Source organism: Haliotis cracherodii, unplaced genomic scaffold, assembly GCF_022045235.1.
Source record: "Haliotis cracherodii isolate W230 unplaced genomic scaffold, xgHalCrac1.p SCAF_2, whole genome shotgun sequence".
In the NCBI taxonomy this organism is placed as follows: domain Eukaryota; kingdom Metazoa; phylum Mollusca; class Gastropoda; order Lepetellida; family Haliotidae; genus Haliotis; species Haliotis cracherodii.
The window spans coordinates 79,459,746-79,483,958 of NW_027266275.1; the positions used below are offsets into that span (position 1 = coordinate 79,459,746).

General features: G+C 42.5%; 1 protein-coding gene across 1 annotated transcript in view; it reads right to left on the reverse strand.

Annotated features, from left to right (window-relative positions):
• The window catches only part of LOC139468547 (dynein axonemal heavy chain 3-like), an 80,675-nt gene that overhangs the window by 39,860 nt on the left and 16,602 nt on the right, over nt 1-24,213 (reverse strand). Inside the window, exons 17-41 of the mRNA XM_071250598.1 lie at nt 23,717-23,807; nt 22,688-22,878; nt 21,846-22,077; nt 20,837-21,048; nt 18,801-18,892; nt 18,295-18,409; nt 17,912-18,082; nt 17,485-17,747; nt 16,709-16,910; nt 16,066-16,272; nt 15,626-15,740; nt 15,010-15,205; nt 13,870-14,269; nt 13,272-13,363; nt 12,519-12,720; nt 11,255-11,407; nt 9,050-9,272; nt 7,853-7,983; nt 7,144-7,560; nt 6,707-6,868; nt 6,415-6,540; nt 2,591-2,748; nt 2,155-2,235; nt 781-964; nt 39-224 (exon numbers count right to left, since the gene is read on the reverse strand). Coding sequence (XP_071106699.1) covers nt 39-224; nt 781-964; nt 2,155-2,235; nt 2,591-2,748; nt 6,415-6,540; nt 6,707-6,868; nt 7,144-7,560; nt 7,853-7,983; nt 9,050-9,272; nt 11,255-11,407; nt 12,519-12,720; nt 13,272-13,363; nt 13,870-14,269; nt 15,010-15,205; nt 15,626-15,740; nt 16,066-16,272; nt 16,709-16,910; nt 17,485-17,747; nt 17,912-18,082; nt 18,295-18,409; nt 18,801-18,892; nt 20,837-21,048; nt 21,846-22,077; nt 22,688-22,878; nt 23,717-23,807 — 4,602 coding nt within the window. The remainder of the gene's footprint in view (nt 1-38; nt 225-780; nt 965-2,154; nt 2,236-2,590; nt 2,749-6,414; nt 6,541-6,706; nt 6,869-7,143; nt 7,561-7,852; nt 7,984-9,049; nt 9,273-11,254; nt 11,408-12,518; nt 12,721-13,271; nt 13,364-13,869; nt 14,270-15,009; nt 15,206-15,625; nt 15,741-16,065; nt 16,273-16,708; nt 16,911-17,484; nt 17,748-17,911; nt 18,083-18,294; nt 18,410-18,800; nt 18,893-20,836; nt 21,049-21,845; nt 22,078-22,687; nt 22,879-23,716; nt 23,808-24,213) is intronic.

Here is a 24,213-nt window from a genome sequence, read left to right on the forward strand (position 1 = left end):
CATGAGAAAGGGGGGCAGTAATAGCTGGAGGACCCTACCTTGCCGTTCCTGGGGAAGGACTGGTCAAAGCCCTTGGAGAAGTGCCAGTCGGTGATTGTCGTGAAGATTCTGTTCATGGTGTTGTCATCAAACTCCTCGATGGAGATGATGTTGAGATGACGAGAGAAGCGTCCGGTGATGTCATTCCTCCCTCCACCAGGCGGACCCATGGCCGTTACGAACAGCTGGAAGTAAAAGCAGGTCAGCAGTGCATCCTGTCTAGTTCCACAAGAGAGTACTTGAGGAGACTTAGATCACATTGAGCAATGGTCCAGTTCAACTACAAGTAAGGGGGTAAGCGGAGAAAGACTGTACACACTGTAACCATGGCGGGAATCAAACCTGAGTCTGACTGGAGACAGTATCCCAGTACTGCCTTCACCTCCTCTCAGCGGGATATCCTATTGAACACACTATATTTCTCCGCTCCTATCAACCAGAGACATCATTAAGTCTATGAGGCCGGACCTTTCAGTTTACTCATTTTTTACCCATAAATTCAGGTCAGTAGGTAAAAAATATAATTCAATTCATATACATTGATAGTGACAGTAAATGTTTTTTTAAACATTTTATTTGTTTCTTGTTGGCAAAACAAAAAACCAGTCTTTTGATGAATTATATTTTTTCACATTTACATTTTTTGGAGTCTGTGGATTTGTCAACAAAGTTTTAAAAATGTCTGGCTCAACTGTCATATAAATGAATAAGTTCTGGCACATCTTGTCTGTGATTACTCACAACATCCACGAGGTAGACTTTGGATGTGTCCTTCCTGTCGTACCAGTGCCCATGGTCAATCCACTGGCGGAGCAGCTCAATGGGAGGCTGGGCGCCATACTTCTCCTTGGCAGGCATGTTCAGGTCGTCAACGAACACAACTGACCTCTTCCCCATCGGGGGACCATATACACCCTTCCTTCTCCTGGGAAAATGAAGTGAGAACAATACTTATTTCTACAGTACAATTTTATATATACCGTATTCGACGTAATAAGCGCCCAGGGCGTTCTCAAAATTAGAATATTATTTTGGTGAAAAAAAAGTTGAGTTGAAAGATAAATTTCGTGGTTTATGCTGACAGCCTGAAATGTTCATGTACGACAGATATATTTTTCCCGAATTTAATTGCCCATAATTAAGTGTGCATATAACGAGTGCATATTATACACGAATAAATAAGTCTTGTGTACATTAATCAATCGGAAGGGGTGCTAATTGGGATTGTTCACTAGCCAATATATTAGCAAATATCACCGTGGGCATTTATTAGAGCAGGGTGCTTATTACGTCGAATATGGTCTATAGTAAGGGACCTGCTCATTTAAGCATCGTTGACGATAAAATTTCCTTATATTTCCTTCATTATTTTCATATTGTAATGCATCAGTTTTAAAAAGGTTAACCTTAGTAAAATGAAGTGGATACATGATATTTAATAAGCAACACATTGGAAAACTGTTGGGAGCTTGATATGTAGATATGGTACATACACTCCATGAGCATCACCATCAGTGTGAACATGACCAGGGACTTACATAGGTCTCTCAGTATTCAAGGGCAGATCCAGCATTTTTGAAAGGGAGGGGTCCAAAATATCAAAATCCTCTCAGTCAATTTTACTGCCCACTACATACTAAATTTCGTTTTCAAAAAGGGTGGGGTTCTGGACCCCTGGACCTCCCCTCTGGATCTGCATAGGGTATTTACTGGTCCTATGGACTCCAGAAACAGCAGTTAGAGGGTCCGGGCATGAACATGGAAGACCTAGGCTGGCAACATGGGCAGCTTCACAGGATTCGATGATGTCACATCGCTACACAAGCTCAGACGCCTCAAGGTCATCATAGATGTGGAGGAGAATCAACTACTGACATCCTGAACAGTGGGTGTATTTCTGACCAGAATAGAAATGTCAGGTCTATGTAACATGCAATCTTGATAAAATGAATGATTTACACACCCTACTTGTTGACGTCCCACAGGACACAATGTTACTTATTGACATTCATTCTCAATTTGTATGCAAAAACATGCCAGTGGCTGGATGTATCTCCTTGTTTATATAACAGATGGAAGCCTGGACTCTATGACTGATGGACCGTGTGGACTCACCTGTCTAGTTTGGACATGACGATGTCTTGGGTCTGGTTTGCGGATGTGCGGGCGGAGAAGTTGATGCAGTTGGGGATGTAGCTGCAAGTCATATAACAATTCTTTAGGGCTGTATGGAGCAGATTTTACTTGTATTGTTAAAAATATGTTGAAATACAGATCTTTTAGACAACGCATCTTTACATTTTTCGAAAATTTGACAAACTAAACAAAAATGGAGCCTTTTCAGCTAGTGATTTCAACAACAATGTACAACAATACAAACGTAATTTGCTTTGTTAAATTATTCTGATATATTTCAACAAACCAATTCTGTGTGCATTGCAATACATAAGAATTAACTTGAGTATTAGAACATGAGCTGCAATAATTTCTATCCTATCATGTAGGACACAATAATCCCAAAATCTTCTGTGCCCCCTCTCCAGTCACTCACGTATCCTTGGGTAAACTCAGGAGGTAGCTGTTGGTGATGGCGGACTTGCCCGTTCCTGTGGGGCCCACAAACAGGGTCGGGATCTCGTGGGCGAGATATGTCTTTAAGAAGAATGTCTGCCTTGCTGTCTCCATTGTCTGGATAATCAGGTCCGACACCTGCACACACCCAAAACACATACTTCAAGAACATGGTGACAACAAGCATGGAAGGAAGTCATCTCTTCGAGTCTGAAAAACGTCTATCTGTCTCCCTTCTCTGTTGAATTAAATGCTGTCAAATCAAACACAATAACTGAGAAGGCTCAGAAGCTGATTCTGCTTTACCTTCAGCTTTAAAAAATTCATTTTTCCTTTTTTACAATTTTGCATCTGGCAATCTAATCATGCTGATTTGGTCTTTGAATGGCATATAGAAGTGATACAATTAAGGAAGAGAATATATGTATGTCAACTTCTTTATTATGAGGAAACACAATGTTTCGGAGAATATGCTTACTCCTTCATATCTTCCTCATGCTAATTTGGTATAAAATATATTTTTCATTACAAATATATTTCTTCCAATGATTTAGAAACAGTATTTCTTCCAATGTGACACAATATTTATTCATTCGTCGTAGGTGTAGTTTGCAACTAGTGACATTCACGTGATCATGCAAACAATCATTCAATATATTTTCACAAAAACAAAAATATGAAAAAAAAAATATGCTTAGAATCAAATACTTTGTGAATCATGCCAAAAAAAATATTATCTGATCTGATGTGCTATTTCTGTCACATGCTACATGCATCCCCATGAAGAGTGACATCAAGAACCTATTCAGCCCCCTAGTGCATGCCCCATGAAGAGTGACATCAAGCACCTATTCAGCCCCCTAGTGCATGCCCAATGAAGAGTGACATGTACCCGTTCAGCCCCCTAGTGCATGCCCCATGAAGAGTGACATCAAGTACCTATTCAGCCACCGAGTGCATGCCCCATGAAGAGTGACATCAAGTACCTATTCGGTCCCCTAGTGCATGCCCCACGAAGAGTGACATCAAGTACCTATTCAGCCCCCAAGTGCATGCCCATGAAGAATGACATCAAGCACCTATTCAGCCCCCAAGTGCATGCTCCATGAAGAGTGACATCAAGCACCTATTCAGCCCCCTAGTGCATGCCTCATGAACAGTGACATCAAGCACCTATCCAGCCCCCAAGTGCATGCCCAATGAAGAGTGACATCAAGTACCTATCCAGCCACCGAGTGCATGCCCCATGAAGAGTGACATCAAGTACCTATTCGGTCCCCTAGTGCATGCCCCATGAAGAGTGACATCAAGTACCTATTCAGCCCCCTAGTGCATGCCCATGAAGAATGACATCAAGCACCTATTCAGCCCCCAAGTGCATGCCCCATGAAGAGTGACATCAAGCACCTATTCAGCCCCCTAGTGCATGCCCATGAAGAATGACATCAAGCACCTATTCAGCCCCCAAGTGCATGCCCCATGAACAGTGACATCAAGTACCTATTCAGCCCCCTAGTGCATGCCCAATGAAGAGTGACATGTACCCGTTCAGCCCCCTAGTGCATGCCCCATGAAGAGTGACATCAAGAACCTATTCAGCCCCCTAGTGCATGCCCCATGAAGAGTGACATGTACCCGTTCAGCCCCCTAGTGCATGCCCAATGAAGAGTGACATGTACCCGTTCAGCCCCCTAGTGCATGCCCCACGAAGAGTGACATCAAATACCTATTCAGCCACCAAGTGCATGCCCCATGAAGAGTGACATCAAGTACCTATTCAGCCCTCCTAGTGCATGCCCCATGAAGAGAGACATCAAGCACCTATTCAGCCCCCTAGTGCATGCCCAATGAAGAGTGACATGTACCCGTTCAGCCCCCTAGTGCATGCCCCATGAAGAGTGACATGTACCCGTTCAGCCCCCTAGTGCATGCCCCATGAAGAGTGACATGTACCCGTTCAGCCCCCTAGTGCATGCCCATGAAGAGTGACATGTACCCTTTCAGCCCCCTAGTGCATGCCCATGAAGAGTGACATGTACCCGTTCAGCCCCCTAGTGCATGCCCATGAAGAGTGACATGTACCCGTTCAGCCCCCTAGTGCATGCCCCATGAAGAGTGACATGTACCCGTACAGCCCCCTACTGCATGCCCCATGAAGAGTGACATGTACCCGTTCAGCCCCCTAGTGCATGCCCATGAAGAGTGACATGTACCCGTTCAGCCCCCTAGTGCATGCCCCATGAAGAGTGACATCAAGTACCTATTCAGCCCCCTAGTGCATGCCCCATGAAGAGTGACATCAAGTACCTATTCAGCCCCCTAGTGCATGCCCAATGAAGAGTGACATGTACCCGTTCAGCCCCCTAGTGCATGCCCCATGAAGAGTGACATCAAGCACCTATTCAGCCCCCTAGTGCATGCCCAATGAAGAGTGACATCAAGTACCTATTCAGCCCCCTAGTGCATGCCCAATGAAGAGTGACATCAAGCACCTATTCAGCCCCCAAGTGCATGCCCCATGAACAGTGACATCAAGTACCTATTCAGCCCCCTAGTGCATGCCCAATGAAGAGTGACATGTACCCGTTCAGCCCCCTAGTGCATGCCCCATGAAGAGTGACATCAAGCACCTATTCAGCCCCCTAGTGCATGCCCCATGAAGAGTGACATGTACCGGTTCAGCCCCCTAGTGCATGCCCAATGAAGAGTGACATGTACCTATTCAGCCCCCTAGTGCATGCCCCATGAAGAGTGACATCAAGTACCTATTCAGCCCTCAAGTGTATGCCCCATGAAGAGTGACATGTACCTATTCAGCCCCCTAGCGCATGCCCCATGAAGAGTGACATCAAGTACCCATTCAGCCCCCTAGTGCATGCCCCATGAAGAGTGACATCAAGCACCTATTCAGCCCCCAAGTGCATGCCCAATGAAGAGTGACATCAAGTACCTATTCAGCCCCCAAGTGCATGCCCCATGAAGAGTGACATCAAGTACCTATTCAGCCCCCTAGTGCAGGGTCTCATTCCTAAATCTACGGGGCATCTCACCTTTACTTTTGCCTCAAATTTCTTTTTTCCAGTTGACTGGAAGTTTAAGGCAGATGACAGTGAAAGCTTTCCTTAGAGTCACAGTAATATTTTAGGCTTACCTTCCTGGTATTTTTTTTATGTCACCATCAACATTACTTACACAGCCCTGTATGACTGCTTCAAAATAAGACCAAAATAATTTCAGGCACTTTATCACCTGCTCATGTATTATGTTTTTGTTGTTGCCATAGAATATTGGCTACTTTTCTTATGTGTTCCCAAAATATAGTTTTGCTTATTTGTATTATTAAAAACAATTTATTTTTGAAATCACTGGTTCATGATTTCGAGGCTATTAAGAGTATTGATTTTGGAAGTATTTTCCGATGCTTACGTCAGAGTAAGTTTTCAGGCCATAGTGCTCCATATTAGATTAACTACTCATTGGTCAAGTGACCCATAATTTGGGAGGATGATGGACCATACTTCAGAAATACGGACCCTGGGAATCAGAAGCATCGGAATTGATCTGTACACAATTGTTTCTGTCCAACATGAGATCAAGTCCATTATAGTAAAACATGACCAGGACATGTTTATAGAATATCGAAGATTGTGATCAAAATGCACATCTATGAAAATTTCAATCCAAGAATTTCACCACACACATCCCTTGTGGTGGGTTTCTGCAACATTGCTTTTCACACCAAATGCAGGTGAGTCAATTCGTGTCTCACACTTGACAAATCAAACATCATTTGGGGGGTCCTACCTTGGCGGTTGCAGGGATACCGGTCTTGCTCTTGTCAAGAGTGTCCATCCAGCTGACCCAGTGGCCGCTGGCCTTCTTCTCAAAGCAGAAGTCGTAGATTGTGTCCCGCTCGGGGATAGAGTTGCTCTGAAATATTGACGTACCGGTATAGATGTATCCAGCTGAGTGGTTTTCCTGATATAGTGTTTGTTTGATTATCTAAAGAAAGCTGCATAGATAAAAAGATTCCACCGAAAACATGAACATTCAATTACTGGAAACATCATTGTACAAGTCCAAGCTTTGCTCTTACCTTGGTGATCTTGATACTCTTGGGTTTGGGGTGGTCTGGGTCTGTCCCACTAATGAGTGTCCTGAAGTAGGTGTCAAACTTCTTCCGACTGTCTCCGGTGAGTGTCCCACCGATAGTCCAGATGACCGAGAACAGGAACAAACCTTGGAGCCACAGTGTCACCTGGAAGGAGAGAGCAGCATGAGTCTGGGGAATATCTGCAATCATTCAGTTCTCAATGTATTGAAATACAAACATTTGTAGGTCTAGAATCTACAAGAATCAGACCTAAGCTCTCAACATTTTTGTTTTCAGATAATGACTAAACAGATATGTTTATTTTACCATGAACAAGTAAACAATATGATCCAAAATGTATTCGTTAGAACTAAATCATACATAAAATACATTGCTGAATAACCATAACAATTACAGCCACATTGAATCACGTGACTCACCTGTTGGTTAGTGAGGACCTCCTTTGTGGGCTCCACCCCCTCTTCCGCCTCATACTCGCACGCCTCCTTGATCTCATCCATCAGACAGGCGTACAGCCTCATCAGGGACTGCACCGAGTGCATGTCGGACGTCGTGATGAACGTCTTGCACTCCTTGTTGATGTAATGCAGGCATGGATCCACTAGCCACTCGAACAAGTCGGCAACCAGTTCCTTGTTCTCGTCGGACAGTTTCTGGGGCAGCTCATGCTGCATGTAGGAGTCTCGGAGGGGCCGCCACCCCATCTGGTGGGGCTCTAGGTAGATCATTCCACACCGACTGACGGTGGCTGGTGAGGCCTGCTCCAGATCCGCTGGCTCGAATATCAGGTTCATCTTGTTGCTCATCTGGATGATCTCACCGCTCATCAGACACAGCTGGAATGAAAGTTGATGATGATGTTCGAGGAGTCAATATTTCGATATATTGACAGACTGTCCTTATATGAAAGGGTAAGATCAAGAAGTTCACACAGTTCTGTTAATGTTGACTGAGAGCAATAGAAACTAACAGTTTTAGTCCACCAGTCCTTATAATGATAACGTATAGTAAAACCCCTAAAAAGGGCAAATTTCTACTTGTCCTTAGGATACCTTAACTATTGGGCAGTTTGGCAAGTACTAAAGGACTAATGCCAATTTCTAATGCAGACTGACTATGCCGTGTTACCTTCTTGTTGTCATCCAGCACAGTGTTCATGTTCTCAATCCACACAGCATCTACAGGGCCGTCAAACAAGATCCACTTGCGGTCATCATTTGGGTTACTGGCATATTCACGGAATGTGTTTGCCAACACACCTAGGAAGCCAACAGGTCACAGTTAGTTAGGTAGCCAAACTGCAGAATCTTGTAATTTCCTTCATCCAGTTATAATTAAATTTTTGTAGTGTTCATTGAAATTCCTGCATTCTGATTAGCTTAATTGGTCACGTGTTATTGCATTCATTTCCCAATGAATGTCAAAAAGTAAGCCACGCCCACTGAGGCACACTACTTTTATTACTGCTGAATGTCAATATTACAGTCAAGGGAATTCCCTTTCTGCTCATGTGTAGGCTGATGTGGCCACTACGCGGATTCATACAGTTTGCACATCGGTTTTTCGATTCATACCTCAAAGAACCGAAAACAATACACAGTCAATCCTTAAACAATACTATGTTTGTTTGTTTGTTTGTTTGTTCTTCATCACCTCACACAGCAATATTTCACCCCTATGACGGATATGTGCTTGACATCATGTGCATCAATCTACACAATTGGAACACGATGACATGCATCAACCAAGTCAGCTGGCCTGACCAACAACCAAGTTAGTCACCTCATGCCAAGCAGAGTCACCTCTAATGACAATCATGGGTTGCTGGAGACCAATTCCAACCTGGATCATCAAGGGTTATACAAGTAAGTATTGTGGGTGGATGTATCTTCAGCACTAGTATATTCTACATTGTGTGTGTGTTTGTGTAACATTACTCTCAGCAATGTTCCAGCTATATTAGTATGGTCTGTAAATAATTGAATTTTGATCAGACACTCCAGTGATTGATATTGTGAGCAGCGATCTATGCCACCAGAGTACAAAGACATGTAATCAACCGAGTCACAGAACCGGGCCACCTCTTCCAGTTGTTTGCCTCTTACTACCATCAGCCATTCTAACTCAGAATCCCCACAGGCGAAATTCTACATTAAAATTAACATTCTTAAAAGTCGCTAAGTCTTGAGAATTTCCTTTTATCTTGAAATTAAATTTAGCTCCAGAGTAAATTGAAGTATCTCATTTTCCAGATCTATGTTCGAAACTGATACATAAAACTATATAAAAAACAAAATCTAAAAAACTATGTGCTCAATATCTCACCATCGGTCCACTCATGGGAGACTGGGTCAAAGCATCCATACAGCTGGCCCATGGTGATAGACTTGGGGTTAATGATACGATGGACGACCCTGTACTCATCGAACAGGCCGGCCTGATGCAGGTCTCCAAGGGCATCTGCCAGACACTGCCAGCCCATCGTCTTCCCGCCCAGCGGCTCGCCCACCACCATCAAACCATGTCGCACAAGGATCATCTCGTAAATCTGGTTAAAAGTATAAACAGTTAGAACACTAGATCAAATACAATAGATTGAGTAGGGCTTATCTTATCCTCCAACTTAGGCATATATCTACCATGTCTGTGCAAGTGTGGAATATTTACAACTCATTTTTGACTAACTAATGACTAATAACTATTAGTCTATAGCCAACATCAGCAACATCAGCAACATCAGCAACTTCATCAACATCATCATCATCATCATCATCATCATCATCATCATCATCATCATCATCAGAGCAGCAGCAGCAGCAGCACAATAGTTAAAAAACAAGAATCTGGATCAGATCATGGGGCCCAGACTTAGCCCTTTATCCTGCAGGGTCTTCATCCAAATGTATGAGGTAGGCTCAATACAATCAGTAATCCAGTAGGAATTAACTGCCTTCTTCAATGTAACTAATTGGAGTGTGAAGATGTCATGCCCCATGTCACTAGTGGGAAATTGTCTGTCGCCAATGATGACAATTCATCGACAATGACAGTACACTCTAGGAACAATCAGTATCTGGCTCTACCACATAACTATCATAGTATAAATACATGAGGCCTGACTGTACCACATAACTATCATAGTATAAATACATGAGGCCTGACTGTACCACATAACTATCATAGTATAAATACATGAGGCTTGACTCTACCACATAACTATCACAGTATAAATACATGAGGCCTGACTGTACCACATAACTATCACAGTATAAATACCTGAGGCCTGACTCTACCACATAACTACTACAGTATAAATACATGAGGCCTGACTCTACCACATAACTATCACAGTATAAATACCTGAGGCCTGACTCTACCACATAACTATCACAGTATAAATACATGAGGCATGACTCTACTACATAACTATCACAGTATAAATACATGAGGCCTGACTCTACCACATAACTATCACAGTATAAATACATGAGGCCTGACTCTACCACATAACTATCACAGTATAAATACATGAGGCATGACTCTACCACATAACTATCACAGTATAAATACATGAGGCCTGACTCTACCACATAACTATCATAGTATAAATACATGAGGCCTGACTCTACCACATAACTATCACAGTATAAATACATGAGGCATGACTGTACCACATAACTATCACAGTATAAATACCTGAGGCCTGACTCTACCACATAACTATCACAGTATAAATACCTGAGGCCTGACTCTACCACATAACTATCACAGTATAAATACATGAGGCCTGACTCTACCACATAACTATCACAGTATAAATACATGAGGCCTGACTCTACCACATAACTATCATAGTATAAAAAACATGAGGCCTGACTGTACCACATAACTATCACAGTATAAATACATGAGGCCTGACTGTACCACATAACTATCACAGTATAAATACATGAGGCCTGACTCTACCACATAACTATCACAGTATAAATACATGAGGCATGACTCTACCACATAACTATCACAGTATAAATACATGAGGCATGACTCTACCACATAACTATCATAGTATAAATACATGAGGCCTGACTGTACCACATAACTATCACAGTATAAATACATGAGGCCTGACTCTACCACATAACTATCACAGTATAAATACATGAGGCCTGACTGTACCACATAACTATCATAGTATAAATACATGAGGCCTGACTGTACCACATAACTATCACAGTATAAATACATGAGGCCTGACTGTACCACATAACTATCACAGTATAAATACCTGAGGCCTGACTCTACCACATAACTATCACAGTATAAATACATGAGGAATGTTCATCTAAACAGTCGATCACTGGCACCCATTACTAACTTAATGAAAACCAAAGTATGACAAGTGAATGTACCTACTATTTACAATAACATCAGAAAGAAGTGCAAACATGACTGAATAATGTGTTTAAAATATTAGAAAGAAGGTGTCATTTCAGAGTATTTTCTTCTGCTAAAACTATCCATAAATCTTACCTGAATAATCTTGTCTATGAACCATGGCACTGCCTGCAATTTCCTCTTGGCAATGTTTTCTTTAAGAGCATCCATGAAGACGCCATAGTCTGGTTTGGGCAGCTGCACACCAGGGAACAGATCGGAGATGATGCCCCCGAACAGCGGTACATCCTAGGAAGAGTCACAGTGAGTCAGTGAGTCAGTGAGTCAGTGAGTCGGCTTCAACAGTTTTTGTGTCATCAGCCTTGGAATCATTTTTTTAAGACTAGTCGACAGGACTACAGGAAACCTCAGAGTTTGTCGCTACTAGTCCTCCTTCAATGATACAATGATGTTTACTATGTTTACATTTTCAGTCTGTTTTATTCAGTTCCAATTTGTAGCAAAATTGAAGCATTGAGAACTGGTTCAGAATTATAGCCCTCAACTTGTCAATAAAGACTACCATCATTGGGTATTTATTTGTCCTCGGTACAATCTAGTAGTCTCGGACTAGCAGACAAGCATGAACTTTAAAGGTTGGTCACATCACATGTCAGCTTAGAGTGGAAGAAAAGACCAAGTTGACCGACGTCTTTGAAATATACCATTCTGTTATGCTGACAGAACAAGCATCATATGAGGGGGTAAGTGGTAATTTTACCAAGAATTTGGAGATTACTCAATTCTGATTGGTCTATTCAGTTTTCAAATTTTGTATCAATTTTTTTCAAAGTGTCATCTGGAATGGAAATCGGCAGTTTGAAACTTGTGTCAAAAAGCTTGAGTAAGCTGCTTTCTGACTGGCTAATGGCTTCTCTAGTATGTCACTTCATTGGTCGGTCAAAGTTTTGTGAAAGGTCGGTCTGGTGTTAATCATAGTGGGATGTCGTCAGGTCTTTGTTTAGCGGTAGCCAGAACTAAGATCTGATTTTAATGAGATTGATCATATGTACAATTTTAGGTTACAAAATGCAAAGTTACAATTACTACAATATTCAAAGGGTGTGTTGCAATACATTTTGTGCACAAAAAATGAGACACTGCACATTAAGATACAAATTTAATTTAGCACAGTTAAATGTTCAGGTAACCTAGCTCTACATTGAAAAACAGTATGTTTATCTCCTTATTGAACCTTGAAGTCGGGTTCAAGCTTGGCGAAGGGATGCAACACTGAACACTCTACTGAAGCACCTGGGACTACCGAAAGTATGAAAGTATCAGGTAACAGCATCTTGCAGACACAACAAACAGAGAATGAGATCTCTACATCTTATTGTAAGACTTTATACTGAAGTACCTGAGCCAAGAACTTGGGCAAGTTGACATCATTGATAGCCTTGAGAAGCAGCACAGCCTCATCCTGATCTGAATATTTGAGTTTGAGGTTACCAGCCGCTGTCAACACCGACTTGACGGCTCGCATGCCGTAGTCGTAATGGTGCTGGGAGGACAGCTGCTCGGAGCACAGACGATAGGTGGCCACAATCTTGTTAGACAAGCTGGAAGAAACAGTCAGGATGTATGATCTTGCTTCCATTATCACTGATTATATTTTCCATGCCTACCAAAGAGATTTTAAATATGGATCAAAATGAGTAAAATGTTAATTTTGACTACTTTGCACAACAAATGGCAAAAAGCATCATTGTCTGTGTGGTTTGCAGACATATTTTACAATATGCCTAGAATATTAATACATGAGTAAGCAAAGCCTAAGTAATGCATGTGCATTGACTGAGTTATCAAGGTATCATGGAGATTTCTCCTATTTTCAAACCAATGTGACATATCTTTGGTTGGCCTGTATCTCCAAGAACAAAATATGGCTGAAATATTGCTGATTCAGCATTAAGTTTCACTAACTCCATATACAAGAGTAATGTTATCCAATAGAATGTTTGAGTGAGTAGGGTTTATTATGTGCTGAGAGCCATCGTTACAGAGGAACATGGATGAACTCATTAACCCCAACAGGATGCCCTGCCACCCCGAAAGTGAAAATCTTGACAATGCTGCTTTATACACTATCTAAAAAAACGTATCTTCACACCTTCTAGCATCCACAAATCCAACTGAGTACAAGACGATCTCGCCGATCATGCCGTAGTCGGGAACCATCATGGCGACTGTTCGGAACAGAACCTGAAACACACAGTTGAATACGTCACACATCAATGTTCATGTATCAAGCCAAGGCTGTATTACCATACTGCCACAGGTATCAGGCCATCTTCAAGCACTAGCCCGCCCCTAGTTTAAATGTCCTGAGATAAATTGTCCTTCTTACAGTTTTATGGGTGTCGATCCCCCAATTTGTAAAACCTCTTTGTGATCAGTGAGCTGAGAGTGATGGCAGTCAGCAGTAACAGTATCAACTCAACAATGACTACCCATTGGTCTGTTAATCTTGTTCGCTATCTATCAAAAGAAGATCAGGGGTAATTTAGTACAATGTCCGATTCCATATTTAGGCACTGAAACACAATCTGTATTTAGACACTGAAACACAATCAGTATTTATCAATCTCAATGACGGAGACAACTCAGACATTCTTCAAAGGAATATATGATGCAGCTGGAATTAAGGAAATAATTTCAGACAACCACTATTTCCAGCAATGAACTGTACACTGACATCACCAACACACCTTGAGGTTGTCAGGCAGCTCCTGTCTGCCAGCGTAGCCAGGGTTCATAGTGATGAACATGGTGCATGTCGGGTTCAGTGACAGCTCAGTGCCTTCAAACATGAACCTCTTCAGCCGAGCAGCAATAGCCTGCTGGATGCTGGCGATCTGCTGGGCCACCACAGACAACACCTCCAGTTCGATACGGTTGAACTCATCAAAGCACGCCCATGCTCCAGCCTGTGCCAAACCTTTGAAGAACTTGCCCATAGCTTTATAGTCCAGGCCATCGGAGCAGTTGAACACAACACACTGTTTAGCCACAGCCTTGGCCAGATCTTTACATGTCTCAGTCTTCCCTGTTCCAGCGGGACCTTCGGGAGCTCCGCCCAGGTTCAGCTTCAGGGCGCCCATAAGGGTTCTGACAACACAGACAATGTGGGTGCTTCAAGTTGTCAACATTATCTAAACTAGTGAGTGAGGCGTTGTGTTTAATGCTGCTTTTTAAACTTATTTTATATCACATTGTTAACTTAGTGTGGAGAGGTGAAATGGGGTTTAACGTTGCATTCAAGATTGTTATATAGCGACGTGCATGCATGTGTGTGTGGCCGCTTGTACTAGTACGGACTAATGCAGATTATAGAGTGCTAGCCCGCTGAGATACCATGCCGCAGTTTTAACATGAATATCCCACTCAGACACAGTATACTGACTCCGAGGCGCCAGACAGGGTAACAAAAAGTACCATCTTTTAACGTCTTTTGGTATGACACGGCCACGGACACTTTACCACTAGACCACGGAGACAGTCTGTAGGAGAAAAGACATAGTGATGCAGCTAGTAGTGTTATAGTGTCAGATAGAGTGAACATCCCATAGTGTGGCCACACACACATTACATCTATATCCTCGAGTCAAGGTATGGATATGTATATTGGTGACAGTAGGCTTGGCAGGAGAGGTTCATAATACTCACTGACATAATCTACACACACATCATCTGCTGTCTGATAGTTCATGTATAAAGATGTTTACTAGCATTTACTGTGATTCAAAGCCTTACCTACTGGTCATGGCAACCTTATTTGGGTGGTATTCACCTTTAAGTGAACAGACTACATTGTAACCAAGTTGTGACAAACAGTAATTGTCCCTCACCTGTAACACCTGTCCGTCAGGGGAGTGATAACGAGCCGAGGTGTGTTACCCAGGTACTCATACCCGTACTTGATGTCTGTGGTGATCATGCGTACAATGACATCGTCCTCCCAGTAGTAACGGAGCTGAGCCAGCCAGTCAAAATCAAGCGGACTTTGTATATTGTCCTTTACAAGACCAGCAACCACATCACGAGCTGGAACAAAAAGCTTTCATGAGACCGTCCTGAAAACATACCTGATTCCATATCGTTAGAGACAAGCAGATCTCATTAACTCTTTGAATGTAGGCATACCTGGTAATACTGTTTCAATCACATAAAATCAAAATTGAATTCACATTTATAAATTTTAAAGTGGGAAAAAAAATCCAAATTTTGAGAAATGTATTTGCTTCATTCCACCATGTTTGTTTCTGTAGTGAAGGTGAGGGATGGGAAGTCATCTGTGGTCTATCATTCAAAAAACACTTCATCTTTATTTCATTTAACCCACAATCACATAAAAAATATTTTGTGTAAAAATGAATTTGAATTTCATATTTGATGACAGGCCCTATGGTATTTGTGATTAAATCCTTTACATGCCATGTACTGGAATACATCAGCAGAACTTACCATGTACATCAATGACAGTGAGGGCACCGAGTGTGATACGAGCTCCTCCCTCAAGTTTGCCTCGAACCAGGTCGACAATCTCCTCAATCTGTTTGTTGCACTTTAGTAAGTAGTTCTACAACATTAAACATTTTACTTTGTTTAAGAAAAGGAGAGAGATATAGTTTGTGTTGTCAGAAAGAATGTAAAGACTGACACTCTAACAGGTTTGTTTCCCACACAGCAGATGCACAATGATGCTATGAGCTCCTAATAATGGCTTTCAAGTGTCACCATGGTTATTCTGTATTTTTTTTCAAACAGGTCCAGGAAGAATTCAGAAAAATCTTCATTCAAAAGAAATACTTGATAAAATTCTTCTACTAATACACATTTCTCAGTATCCAGCAGATCTTGCCTAGAAACGTAGTCCATCTTATCCTGACATCATGAGTGCCTACCTTCATTCCATCCTTGACGGCCATCGCCTCCACAACCTCCACTGTCCAGAAGATGCTGCTGACACACAGAGTGACCTGCCCCGGCCACTCCACCACCCACCGCTTCCTGGGGGTGTCCCTATACGCCTGGACCGAGTCCATGATCACCTTCCTCACACTGCTGATCATGACGTCCTCCACCTGCAGCAGCCACTTCTCTACCATGCCCTATGGAGGAAACAGTGATGTCACTACAGCACGCATGTGTGGCACAGGTTGAATAGCATCAGCCTTAGGTGTGAATCATGTGGAACACCACAGTAAACAATATTTCAGCTGTATTAGGCATCCCTACATGCGTAAGTCTGCACCATACTAACCAGTGACTGAAAACATAAACAATGATGATCCCCAGGGAGCTGAGAATGAAAATCTAGTGCACACTGGTTCTTTTGACTGGGGTAATAATGGTTTGTAGCACCATGAACATTCACGAGAAAATGGAATCCGTGCAGTATAGATCGTAATCCATTCCATTTGGGCCTGTTGACACAATCACAGTATTCACAGAGCTTGACCAGTTAGTCTAAGTCACCTCTTATGATAAGCTAAAGGATGTGGATTCTAACCCAGGTACCATGTGTTAATTTGACTGGCGCCTCACCTTGGCTTTGGCAGGGAAGATCTTGGTCACATAAGGCACTGTCTCATTCTCTGCAGACACCATACCAACAATCTCCTGCTGCTCTGTAAACTCAAGCTTGTTGATTCCTTCAAAACACTTCTTGAGATGTGGCTGTACTCGCATCGGGTCCTTCGTCTCCGACAGGATCTCCAACAGCTCATCGTTGGACAGGAAGAAGAATCTGTGGAACAGTTGGTGACATATGGTACATGCATACACACATGTAGACATCATGGCAATGGAGTAGTCTCCCTTTGTTGATATGGAGATGCTCCCAGAAGACATTGTCTCTTTGTAACTGTATGTTTTGTTTAAAACCTCCAAGGCAGAGAAATAGGATGACACAAAGTTTATTTTAAGAATTACCTTTTTCATATTCACTTGATAACAGTATTTTCTTCAGGCAAATAAAACAACTTCTAGAACTAATTTCATATTATGACTCATACTAGGTCTCCTCTGGTTGATACTGACTCAAGATTAACATGTTACCATTAGAATCTTGAAATGATCTACCACATAGATTTATGGATGTCAACATCCGTATGATCAGGAACACAAGGTTTCAGAGCATATACTTACTCCTTCATCAGGTGATCTCATTCTAGTAAAGAAGTTGACATCCATAAATTCTCTTCCTTATGTGTATCACTTCTAAATGCCTTTCAAAGACTTGACACACAAGATTTATATCATATATTCAGGCCTTTAAACCTTGCAACATAGGGAGTACATATGCATGACAGCTCTCTGACCTTGGGAAGTAGAGTCTCTTCTTCTCCAGGTACGCGTTGAGTCCCTTCTGAATCTCCTCCAGGAGGACATTGGCTTCCTTCAGCCTGCCCAGCATGTTGGCCTGACCAGTGGCTACCAGACACTGTGTGTCCTTGGCCGACTCCGTCATGATGTCACGCCAGTAGCTGTCCACGATGCCGAACTTGCGACCTTCCTCCGGCATCTGCGCCATGATGTCCTCGGAGCTGAAGATCGGCTCCAGATACAGCCAGGTGGCTTGGCACTGAGGGAAAACGTATCAGAAATAAGGAGCCAATTTGAAATGTGAAAAACTAATCTTCTGAGAACATTTGAGGGTAATTTCTATCAGTAATAATGAAATCGGTTCTTTTGGACATGACGGAAGTTTTCATCTTGACCATTGGAGTGCGACCTTCAGTTACTGACCTTCAACCACTCATCGATGATATCCTGCATAAGCACAAGTTTCTCTTCCCATTCATGCATCTCCTTCTCAAATGGTTTGATGAATGGTGAGCCACGCATGGTCTGTGCCTTCACGATGTGGTCGTCCAACAGCACTTGTATGTCATCTATAGCAGACAGGATTGACACACCCTGCAAAAAGAACCGTCGTTCAAACATCGAAAAGGTATGTCACCAGTCAGTGTCAAACACTTTCGAATCTATTTGTTTAAACCTTACCATAAACAATAATACATGAACTATTATTAGCTGAGGTAACTTAACTGAAATCATAAAATATATGAAAAAGAAATATGTGTTAGTGTTTCTGTGTATTATGTTGTAGGATTGCTGTGCTTACTGACCGTATCTCGATATGGAATCATCTCAAAGTGCAGATCCTTCCATTCAAACTTCATCTTCTCCAGCGCCTTCTCCAGGGAGTGTTCCTTGGCCGCCGCCGCGCCGATCTCCTCAAGTCTGCAGCACACAACCACGGATAATGATGAGCATCTCAGCACAATATTCAATTTGGGGATTCTAATATGTCTACTGACCAAAAATATTAATGAATATTCAAATATTGCCAGATAATGTTAACTGTTGAGTTTTGATGTTAGATGAGAAAATATAGACGCTTTAATAATATCAAGTGAGGCTTATGCTACTTTTGCTACTTGCATGATTCCCAAGCAGGATTTACACCATCACTTAAGTTAAGTCGGCAATTAATCCACCAAATACCCAGTGTGATATGATGACACCATGGGTAGACATAAACATACTTTCAATAATGTGGTCTTATGAGGAGCTTGTGAGAATTGTGTGAGTAATGGCAGCTTCTAAGGTGTGACTGTACAGGTGTACTTACTTGACAAGGTGTTTGGACAGGCCATACTCCAGCATGTGATGAAGAGACGTTTCTCCTTCTGGCTTGATGCTGAAGCCCACGATGTCACTCATCTGCAAGCATACAAGAGCATGAGCCACACAGATGATACCAGATGTCACATTGGCTGCTCCAGTAATTCAGTATCTCCTCTTCTCCAAGTGTCTACTCATGCCTTCATGGCAAGAGGCTGTGGTTTGTCCTGGTTTAATACTGTCTAATAATGACAAGGGTCTATAGTATTTCATGCTAATGCAGGTGCCTGATCATTATCCCTGATGACAACAGTCTAGGCCAGCCTGCCCATCACATTGTCTACTCATTATCCCTGATGACAGCAGTCTACAGCCTGCCTGCCCATCACATTGTCTACTCATTATCCCTGATGACAACAGTCTACAGCCTGCCTGCCCATCACATTGTCTACTCATTATCCTGATGACAACAGTCTACAGCCTACCTGCCCACCACATTGTCTACTCATTATCCTGATGACAACAGTCTACAGCCTACCTGCCCATCACATTGTCTACTCATTATCCTGATGACAACAGTCTACAGCCTGCCTGCACATCACATTGTCTACTCATTATCCTTATGACAACAGTCTACAGCCTACCTGCCCACCACATTGTCTACTCATTATCCTGATGACAACAGTCTACAGCCTGCCTGCCCACCACATTGTCTACTCATTATCCTGATGACAACAGTCTACAGCCTGCCTGCCTGCCCATCACATTGTCTACTTATTATCCTTATGACAACAGTCTACAGCCTACCTGCCCATCACATTGACTACTCATTATCCTGATGACAACAGTCTACAGCCTACCTGCCCATCACATTGTCTACTCATTATCCTGATGACAACAGTCTACAGCCTGCCTGCCCATCACATTGTCTACTCATTATCCTGATGACAACAGTCTACAGCCTGCCTGCCCACCACATTGTCTACTCATTGTCCTGATGACAACAGTCTACAGCCTACCTGCCCATCACATTGTCTACTCATTATCCCTGATGACAACAGTCTACAGCCAGCCTGCCCATCACATTGTCTACTCATTATCCTGATGACAACAGTCTACAGCCTGCCTGCACATCTCATTGTCTACTCATTATCCTGATGACAACAGTCTACAGCCTGCCTGCCCATCACATTGTCTACTCATTATCCTGATGACAACAGTCTACAGCCTGCCTGCCCTTCACATTGTCTACTCATTGTCCTGATGACAACAGTCTACAGCCTACCTGCCCACCACATTGTCTACTCATTATCCTGATGACAACAGTCTACAGCCTGCCTGCCCACCACATTGTCTACTCATTATCCTGATGACAACAGTCTACAGCCTGCCTGCCTGCCCATCACATTGTCTACTCATTATCCTGATGACAACAGTCTACAGCCTACCTGCCCACCACATTGACTACTCATTATCCTGATGACAACAGTCTACAGCCTACCTGCCCATCACATTGTCTACTCATTATCCTTATGACAACAGTCTACAGCCTGCCTGCCCATCACATTGTCTACTCATTATCCTGATGACAACAGTCTACAGCCTGCCTGCCCACCACATTGTCTACTCATTGTCCTGATGACAACAGTCTACAGCCTGCCTGCCCATCACATTGTCTACTCATTATCCCTGATGACAACAGTCTACAGCCAGCCTGCCCATCACATTGTCTACTCATTATCCTGATGACAACAGTCTACAGCCTGCCTGCACATCACATTGTCTACTCATTATCCTGATGACAACAGTCTACAGTCAGCCTGCCCACCACATTGTCTACTCATTATCCTGATGACAACAGTCTACAGCCTACCTGCCCATCACATTGTCTACTCATTATCCTGATGACAACAGTCTACAGCCTGCCTGCCCACCACATTGTCTACTCATTATCCTGATGACATCAGTCTACAGCCTACCTGCCCATCACATTGTCTACTCATTATCTTGATGACAACAGCCTGCCAACCTGTGGACACTCACCATATCCCAATGCCGGTCCCGGATGCCAGGGTTGCAGATGGTGTGGAGGATAGGCAAGTGTTGTTTGAACTTGTCAATCTTGCCCTTCACACTATCTGCAACTCGGCGTGGGCCAGCCTGGTCGTTGAAGGTCTTGGTCAGTTTGTACATAGAACGCCACATGTCGCTGACCTCACTGTCGATGTTTTCAGCATTAAGGTCCATGAATGAACCTGAAACAAGACATGTGACACGTGTAGCCGACAGTAGGAACAGGAACATCATTTGACAAAACACTAAACCAACCTTAGTCCAGACACTCCATCATCCAGACTAATACTGAGTTGAAAGCTAATGTACAATTTAAGTGACTACAGTAAACTACGGTTATAACGAACTAGAAGGGACCACTAACATTAGTTTGTTATAACCGTAGTTCATTTTAAGCATATATACAGCATAACTATAGCAAATAGTCAGGACAAAAAAATCAGTTTGTTATATCCGTCAGTTCGTTATAAGCGTGTTCGTTATAAACGTACTTGTCTGTATATATCCATGATTTGCTAATCAAGGTAAAGTGGGGTTTATGTCGCATTCAAGCTGAGAGAGAGTGTACGGACTAATGCCAGTTTCATAGTGCCAACCCAATGACAAACCATGCCGCAGTTAAACACGAATACCCAAGACACTGTATACTGACTCCAAGTCTTTGGTTTAGCACCTTAATGCTTAGTGCCAGGCAGGGTAACAACAAGTACCATCTTTTAATGTCTTTTGGTGTGACACAGACGGGGATCTAACCTATGACCTACAGGGGATGCTGTACCCGCAAGGCCCTGGAGGCAGCTGAAGCCATTATGGCAACAATTCACAGTAAGTATTTATTTCTTGGGAACCATTGAGTTTAATACAGCACTGTGCATCATAAAAAGAGGAAAGTATTTACATTATTAAACATAACATGTCAGATTCCCACTACAAGTCTGTAAGCCTGACAGTAGTGCATGTAATGCCAAGGGTTCCGTACCGTGCGTCCAGGTGTCATGGCGCTGAGTGAAGTTGTACGCTGTGTTCCACAGTTTCTCGTAAGGTTCTTTCATCTGGAACATCTGATGCAGAATGGGGAACGCACTCTGCTCCCACTCCAGGAGGCGTTCTTCCTCGTTGATGCCATCCAGATCTTCCCGAGCCTTCTCCAGGTCGGCCGTGATGCGCGCCAGTAGCTCTGTGTTGTTCTTCATCTCGTCAGGGCTCATGATCTGGACATTGGAGGTCACATCACTTAACCTATTATCAAGGACTGACATTAGCACTAGCCCGATAACCCAGACCAGTTTTGTTAATGTTAAAGGTATCCTTTATAGGTTATCACTATTCGGGCTAGTAGACTGTCTTCGTAAATTTCTATCAGTGATCATATACTATGTGCTAATTCTAAATGCTTACTACACTCTTCTACACAATCTACACAGCTACATGTATATATTGGTTTTCTTACATCTAAGGCTTAAGACTAGATTAGAAACATTTAAACTTTGACCAACTTTAACAAAATAAAGAGCCAATACCATAAAACTGAAACTGTCTAATTTCCACACAAGGAGTTTTTTTAACAAGACATTATCTTGTTAAGATCATAACATCTATAGTCATCATATACAGAAAAGTCTCAATGGGTCGGCTGAAATAAGTTTTGCTACATCTTCGTCTTGACACTGAATAAGCTACACACTGAAAGACATTTTATTGGACTCTGGTTCAAGACTATATTATGTGAAGTCACAGGTTGCCTGTATAACTATTGTTATACAGTAGGTTCCCTGTGAGTGATGAAGCAAGTCCCTATGGTACTGATGCTACGTGACCTACCTCCTTCTTCCTGAAGGACTCGACCTCTTTGTAGTAGCCATTCAGTCGGTCCTCGTAGTCGGACACCCTCTTGCGGAGATGATCCTCGATGGTGTCCCGCTTGTTGACGATGCGGTTCTGGCTCAACTCAAACACTGTACGGATGTGGTCCGGCCAGTGGAATACTGTGCTGTTCAGCTTGATATCCTCAACTGGAATACATCACAGATACATTGGTATACCATCACACAGAAGCCGACTAAGGAGAATTACACAGGGGAAGAGTTTTTCCAACAATACAAAATTTTCAAAGAAGTATGTTATCAAAAGAATACAATTATAATGAACATTCTACCATAATGTTTCATTTACAGCCTCATAACTCCCTAATGGGCTCGCAGGTGGATTGTATGGTTACAAACTGTGGCTGTGTTTGTGTGTCATAATAACCTAAAGAATGGATTTGTTCTCATGCTGTGGACCACTACTTTTCCCGGTCCAGGCTTAATTCAATGCCCTGCATCTTGCCGTTTCCACCCTTGGCGAACTGGGCTGCAATTTCGTGGTTAATTGTAGCACCACCAGTGCAAATTACAGGTTATGTCTCTTCTATGTCCCTCCTATTGACCAATGAGATTCCACCTCCTCTCATATTACTTGCATTTGATTCATACAAAATGGCAGCGCCCAGTCAAGACAATCTGATCGATAATCAAAATCTTCTTTTTTGTTATAAAAAACCCATGAAGTGCATCAAATCAATTGAGCACCTAAAACATGAAAAGATTTGGAAAATATCTGTTGACAGCCAATTTATAGCTCACATGCTTTGCAAATCCTGCAGTCGACCAAAATCTATATGTTGAAATCCATGTTGTTAGCGAACCGGATGTCTAGTTCGATTTTGATTGGACTATACATAGATTAACACCCTTGCCTGAAGAAGATGGCCAATGTGATTCAGCTGAAATATTGCCAGACTGGGAGACCATGTCTATCAGACACAGACAGTAAGAGAGTGAGTGAGTACAGTTTGCCGTCACGACTTACAGGGGAAGATGGCATAGTCCAGGAGGAACATCAGTCTGTTGGCAGACTCATCAATCTCATCCTTCAGCTTGTACACCGTAACCTCCGTAGACTGAAACATAAATTGTCAGCTGATTACACTACTGTGGAGATCAACTTCCAACTTGACCTGCATGCTTTGAAGGAAACTACTAAATACCAACATACCAACAACAAAAAATGTAAAGGTCATTACGTCTGTAGGTATTTCTAGAACGAAGACTTAATAAATGTTCATGATATTACATTGCAATAGTCAAGATGTGAGCACTGTTCCTTTTCTCACCAACAATCTGTTCGCAAAAAGAACTGACATAATTTGAGTAACATGAAATAGACAATTCCCAAATGTAATTGTATCTCTGAAAAATTAAAGGCTGGAAAATTCATTAAAACAGTATTACTCTGGACTTGCTTTGTTTAGAATTGAGCCTGCTGTTAAAGACAGGCTGTTCTAATTAACTGTCACCCTGAGGTTA